At 53.5% G+C, this 6,724-nt stretch overlaps 1 protein-coding gene across 1 annotated transcript; it reads right to left on the bottom strand.

The window, feature by feature from the left end:
- Window positions 1-3,260: 3,260 nt before the first annotated feature.
- On the bottom strand, window positions 3,261-6,491 carry Ppp1r3d (protein phosphatase 1 regulatory subunit 3D). The gene has a single exon (XM_017800420.2). It carries the CDS (start codon window positions 6,343-6,345, stop codon window positions 5,494-5,496), a length of 852 nt encoding a protein of 283 aa, XP_017655909.1. The 5' UTR covers window positions 6,346-6,491; the 3' UTR covers window positions 3,261-5,493.
- Window positions 6,492-6,724: the final 233 nt, after the last annotated feature.

Below are 6,724 nucleotides of genomic sequence, written 5' to 3'. Positions count from 1 at the left end.
CCCGCCGCCCCGCCGCCCCACCTGACCTTCGGCCCAGGCCTCCGCGCTTACAGTCAGAGCCGCAGCCACCGCACTCACCGCTCCAGGACGTCGAGTGTCCGCGCCTCAGCCGCCCGCGCTATCAAGCCTTCCCAGGAGGCGGGAAGCACCGTCCAATCAGCGCCGTCCGGGCAGGCCCCGCCCTCTATCGGAGCGAGGGTGAGTACGCATGCGTGCTACCTGCCCGGACCTGCCCGCCTGCCCGGCCCTGCCCGCCTGCCCGGACCTGCCCGCCTGCCCGGCCCTGCCCGCCTGCCCGGACCTGCCCGCCTGCCCGGCCCTGCCCGCCTGCCCGGACCTGCCCGCCTGCCCGGCCCTGCCCGCCTGCCCGGACCTGCCCGCCTGCCCGGCCCTGCCCGCCTGCCCGGACCTGCCCGCCTGCCCGGCCCTGCCCGCCTGCCCGGACCTGCCCGCCTGCCCGGCCCTGCCCGCCTGCCCGGACCTGCCCGCCTGCCCGGCCCTGCCCGCCTGCCCGGACCTGCCCGCCTGCCCGGCCCTGCCCGCCTGCCCGGACCTGCCCGCCTGCCCTTCCGCTTCACTCGCCTGCGCTGCAGTTCTGCGCGTCCACCAGCAGGGGACGCTCTGCTCCGCAGCCCGGACGCAGCCCCGGCCGCCCCAGGGCAGGATGGAGACTGCAATGCCTGGTGTGCAAAGGTGGCGGATAGGCGACAGGCTTGAGGACAATGGCCGGGCTTCCGACCCGCACCCAGGCTTCTGAGACCACGACGGCCGTGCTGTGGTCCTCGGTTTTCTCTAACCTCTTAAATTTGAGATTTTTTACCAGTTGTGTGCGCATGCGTGACGCGGTCTGCTTTAAATTTCAGAAAACAGTGTATTACTCAACCTTTGGGTCAGCCCGCGACCTTGCTGGCTTCCTGTCTGGAAAGAAGTGGAAACTGGTATGGCCAGGTGTGGTGCAGGTCTGTAACCTCGGGGCTCAGGAGACAGAAGTGCATCTCTGTGAGTTGGAGGCCAGCCTGCTCTAGTGAGTTCCAGGCCAGCTGGGGCTACAAGAGAGACCCTGTCTCAACACCAAAATCTTGATATAGATGCTGCCAAATCAAGTTTAAAATTGTATTTTAGTAACATCTCAATTTCCTATGTAAAAAGCAATAGTTGTTTACAAATACTGGACGAGGCATGGCTTGGTACTAGTGCTTTACATAGTGTGCAGGAAACCCAGGGTTCTATGATCTACTCACCCCAGATAGGACACCAATCACGGACCAAAGGAACAATTCTACTCGTCTCACCTGGACAACTGGGTTTAGCCGGCTTACTTACAAAGCGTGGGTGGCCTCAAAACAGCCACGTCACCAAATAGCTTCATCCCAGCATGAGATGAGGACACCCCTAGCGGCATAGACAAGAGTCCCCCTTCAGTCAACCTCCACCCTCTATATACCCCAGCACTGCTTATGACCATGAGGCCATGTGCACTTGGGGGAGAATTACATAGACCTGGCAGGGGTATGCAGGAGGGTGTGGCTAGAATCTCAGGAGGGCTCCATGACCAACCCCAGGCCTGCCTTCTTAATTGTGTCTTACAAATAGTCACAGCTGGCCTGATGAAGATGATGGCAATGATGCTGCAAGCACGGCTTTCTGCAGCAGATGGCCAGCATATGATACTGATTGAAATGTGCTTTGAAGAGCACTTGGAAAAATAAACAGTGAAAACAAAACCAACCTGAGGACCGAAGCAGTTCGAATCATAGACTGTCAGCTCTTGGGTGCCTTAAATCTTTGTTCACCTCGATGTATAGACGTTCTGGCAACTTCCTGCCTCAAACTTAATTTTGAGCCCATCTCTCATCTCAGGGCCTTATGCTTGGCAGACCTTGAACTTGAGATACTCCCTGTCTCCGGAGTGGCTGGGATTACAGACCCAGGGAGATCCTAATTTCTACTTTTTTTTTTTTTTTTGCAAATTACATATACAACTGATAGCCTTTGGGGGAATATTCTATTTTCAATGCTTTTAAGTTGTCTATACACATAAGTACTAAGAGTTTGTGATATGAAATGTAAGCACAGAGTGCTTCAACCTCATGACCCAACACATTTCCATATTTTGCACACAGCTTTCTCATACTAGATTTATCATCCTCCATGATGCAAAGTAGTCACTTTTCGCCCAGCCCCTTTTTACTAGAAACAAAAATGCTAAAGCCTTATTTCCTGTGTTCATGAAGCCAAGGGATTTAGGATCAGTAAACTACATGGAAGAAGAAAGCATATCAGTTAATCTTCCTTTTGACTTTGAGATTAAAATGAGTGATATGTTTTCTTCCCTTATTAAAGGTTTGAGACTGTGGTGAGTCTTGAAGGAAAATCTTATCATTTACAAGATTTGCCTTCTAATGATGTATTTTCCCTGCAGTGCCAGGGTTGAACCACGGGCCTTTGTATGGTATTCAAGCTACACTCCAACCCTTTTCCAGTAAATTTAACAAGCCCTTCACAGAAAGACTGTTTGCCATACCCTGTGCCCAAGGCTGAATGCTGAATTTGAGGCCAACGAGCTGAGGGTGAGTAGGTAAAGCTCTCTAAGTTTCTTTTTTTCAGCTAAGAAAAGGGGGGTGGGTAACCAGACAGCACACCACATACAACAAACATCTAGCCCCTTGGCCAGGCAAACAAGATGGGCCTCAGGAATGTTGGTTTCCTTCCTCGCAGAGGTATATACTTGGGCTGAGAATCACAATGTGATGTGAGTCGGGGTGGTGGGGAACAGACCCACATTGTTCTAATCACCGAAGTCAATAGGTACTGTAAGAACACAGTGATCACATCCACCCAAATCCTTAGGGCCTTTTTCATAGGCATTCATGATCTGTCCTGTGAGATACTCCAGTACTTACTAGTGTTTGAGAAGGGTGAAACCTCATGCAAAATGATTTAAACATCAAGAAGTTCTGGGGCTGGAGAGATGGCTCAGCGGTTATGAGCACTGGCTGCTCTTGCAGAGGACCTGGGTTTGATTCCCAGCACCCACATGGTGGCTAACAACTGTCCATAACTCTAGTTCCAGGGGATCCAACAGCCTCTTCTGACCTCTGTGGGCACTGTCCAACATGGGTGCACTAACACACTGGCAGCCAGTACACTTACGCAAAAATAAAAACGAAATTTTTTCTTAAAATCAAGTAGTTTCAAAACTTTGTGGTCTGTAATTAGACTACAAGAAAAACATACACCAGCTTGACAAAATGCGGAGACACTTTTGCTTGTGTACTTTAATATTTAGGCTTGGGTAAAATCATTTTAAGTAACAGACAGTACAATGCATTTGGGAGGACAACCCAACAATCACAGGATCCACACAATTTTAGCATCTAAGCAATATGTCTGAGAGTTGGAAAGTTCACTCTGAACCATCTTACAGCTTGTTTACTAATCAACTAGAATAGCTTTAGATTTTAAAATGTTGTTGGTAGGCTTTAAAAAAGGCACCTTGAGGTTCTCTTAATTTTGAGGACATAACATTTACTTTGCTGTAACTAGAACCTTTTGGCAAGTAAGTGGCTTTCCCATAGATTATAAAAATTCTCTACATGCCTTTCTTTAAATAACAATGCTTTGGGCAGCTCTGACTTGTACCAAAAAGAAAAGTCTGGACAGTTGTCTTACACTGTGGACAGGGGCCAAGGACAGAGCAGCCAAGGCCCTCCTGGGCTTGCTGACCTAATTAGACAGTTTGTTACGCAGCCAGAAACACAACTAGGCTTCTCTCGCTCTCGAAGTCAATGTAGTGCGCAGTCCTCAGAGCCAAAGGCTATGTGATTTGATCACAGTATTTTATGTCAAAACTCCATGTTCTTAGTCAAAAGGCACCAAGAAAAGTCAAACACTGTTCTTGGAATTTTAAAAGGCAGAAGTTTCCATTAGCAAAAACGAATTGGTTAAAAGGTAAATGGCATCTTTTCCATGCTAACTTAACAAATGTCAACAAGCATAAGCCACTGGTGACCCCTGTCACCAAGTCCATCAACGCTGGCTTCTGTTTCAAAAGCAAAGGTCACATCTTGGACGTCTGGTCCCCCTCGGTTGGCTTTTCCTGTCTTCATTCTAGCACCAGCTGTCAGAGAGACCACTGCACATCACCCTAAAGGGCTTGCCAGCCCGTCCAGGAGTGTTTCAAGTAGCAGGGGCACTCTGAAAGGGACAGTGAGCGGTCTGGACTACTTACGTGGAGGTTTTTGTTGTTTTGTTTTAACCAGTATTTAACATGTTTAAACTGGGTAAGGAGCTTATAAAAATGTTAAGAATGTTCCTGTCTGAAGAAGGCACAAAGTAAAGTTGATGGGTTGCTGCTGAAATGTGACACATAACTACAATTGAAAACTCCTTGCAAATATAAAATCTGTGATTGTTCCTCAGTACTCTGGCTAATACTGAAAACACCACCGAGTTCTACTTGGGTGCTGGACTTCCAAAACTTAAATGCTGGAATCTTCTGATATTTAGGAAGAAACAAAGTCACTTTCAGCATGAAAGGGCTAATTGGGAAGGGCAGTGCTGCCTGAAACCCTATAACCCCCTGAAAATGGAAATGACTTAAGGCAAGAGCGTGTAAAACTCTCAGGTAGTTTAACACCTAAACAGAATATGGCCTGATAATGTGCAGTTATGTTATCTGACCCCTAGAAGACAGATGCAGACCAGGCAGTGACCACAGAGAAAGGCCTGCTTGAACTAGTTGGACCGACTGAAGCTTTTTCCTCCACCTCTAGATGATGTAGGAAACACTGCCTAACCAGGACAGCCTCGAAGTCCAGAAATGGTTGTGTGATGACAGATGAGCCCTAAGTTTCTTGGCTATTAATAGGCCCCACTGTTAGAAGGCTGCAGGCATTGGCAAGCAAACATGGTCTCTGGTTTTCACCATCCCAGGGCAGAAATGCCCTGAGGATCATAACGCAGATCACAACAGTGTATTTGTTTACAGTGGATAGAAACAGACAACAGGACTTTTTTAAGCTTATTAAATCTAGAGTATTCCTGAGAAGGTGTCCACTATGGGTGGACAGCCCCAACTTCAGAATAATAAATAACAGCTACTTTTAGAGACACAGTCAAGACATGCAAGCCTTCGTATGAGGAGGCAGGTCTTTGCAAAACACTGGCCGGGGTCCTCCTGGGAGAGGCCCACATTCCCATGCATCTGCATCCCCACCCCAACACCCTCCCCCAATGCACACTACACAGCATCCTGTGCCTCTGGCCGCCAGAGGCTACTTTTTACACCAGGTGATAAAGACAATTCACTAAAAGACAGGAGAGGCCACTACCCAGGGGCTTTGCAGCAAGAAATGAGGTCAGACAACTGGGAAGGAAGGGTGGAGTGGGAGACCTCGGCCACCCAGAGGCTAGTGACACCCAGAGGCTAGTGTCACCCAGAGGGTAGTGACCGCAGGTCTGGGCCCACACCCAGCCTCCAGGTTCCGCGGCTCAGATGAAGTGGATCCAGCTCTCTTCGCACTCCCCACGTGGCATGTGCAGCGCGTGGCTGCGGCAGGTGAGGCTGTAATCCTGGCCGTGGTTGTTGTCCCAGTACTCCGCTCCCGCTACGCGGTAGCGCACGGCGAAGTGCACGCGGGAGCCCAGCTCCAGCAGGAAGGGCGGCACCGGAAAGCCGAAGGCGAAGACGTCCTCGGCGCCCTGGGCGCCCGCCGGGCCTCGCCATCGCGCCACCGCCTCGTGCGCGGTGCGCCAGCCGGAGAAGGTGTAGCGCACCGCCACCTGCTTCTCAAAGGCCACGTTGCGCACGCGCACCGTGCCGCTGATGCCCAGGTCCGAGCAGGTGACGCGCTCCAAGCACACGAGCTGCTGCGCCAGGCGCTCGGCGAAGCCCGGGGCCTCGACGGGTGGCGCGAAGTCGGGCACCAGGCACTGCAGCGTGAACTCCAGCTCCTGGCTGCTGCAGCACAGGTCCGAGTCCACGGCGAGGCGCGACAGCACGTGCAGCGGCACTGACGGGTCCTCCCCGGCGTTGAACACCTTCACCTCCGCCAGCTCCAGGCCCAGAGCGTCGGCGAAGCGCACGCGATGCTGCCGCTGGCAACCCGGCCGGCACGCGGAGCCCGCCGCGCCCGCAGCCTTGGACCGGCGCTCTGGGGAGCTGGGCAGCGAGCGCGCGCGTCGCTGCATGATGGGCCGCAGCCCCGGGTCGCAGGCCGGGGGTCTGCAGGGTCGAGGCTCCCGAGCGCCGTCCAGTTCTGAGATGCAGCTGAGGCTCCGGGGCGCGGGTCTGCGGGACCCCAGGGCTGGCGGCACGACCGCGGAGCTTGGGCCTCTGGACATGGCCCAGCCGGAGGCCACGGTGGGAGTCAGGGCCGAGTATTCCTGGCGTCCGGATCTGCAGCCGGCGGGGAGCCCCCGGGGCGCCGGACCCTCAGGGAGGCTCTGTCCTGCTGGAGCGTCTGCCCTTCCCGGAGCCTCTGCTCCGATGGAGCCTCTGCCCTGCACCGGGGGCCTCGCCCAGGTCTCTCGCCACCGCAGCGAAGGCGCAGGCGGTTTCCGAGACGCGATCCCGCTCTCCAAAGGAGCCCCGGGGCGCTCGGCAGGCTGCAGGGTGGCGCCGGCTTCTCGGGCTGCTCCTAGGGCTTACGGGAAGGCTGCGGAGCCCCGCCGCCCGGAGACTCAGAGCCTGCAACTTCAGCCGCGGCAACTTCCCGGCGCG

This window comes from Nannospalax galili, unplaced genomic scaffold (genome assembly GCF_000622305.1).
Source record: "Nannospalax galili isolate Female #2095 unplaced genomic scaffold, S.galili_v1.0 scaffold231, whole genome shotgun sequence".
Lineage (NCBI taxonomy): Eukaryota > Metazoa > Chordata > Mammalia > Rodentia > Spalacidae > Nannospalax > Nannospalax galili.
The sequence above is the reverse complement of the archived record's forward strand: the minus strand, read 5'-3'. Positions and strand labels throughout refer to the sequence as shown.

Coding starts and splice junctions, on each gene's coding strand:
- Ppp1r3d (XM_017800420.2), bottom strand. CDS start 6,345: ATGTCCAGAGGCCCAAGCTCCGCGGTCGTGCCGCCAGCCCTGGGGTCC.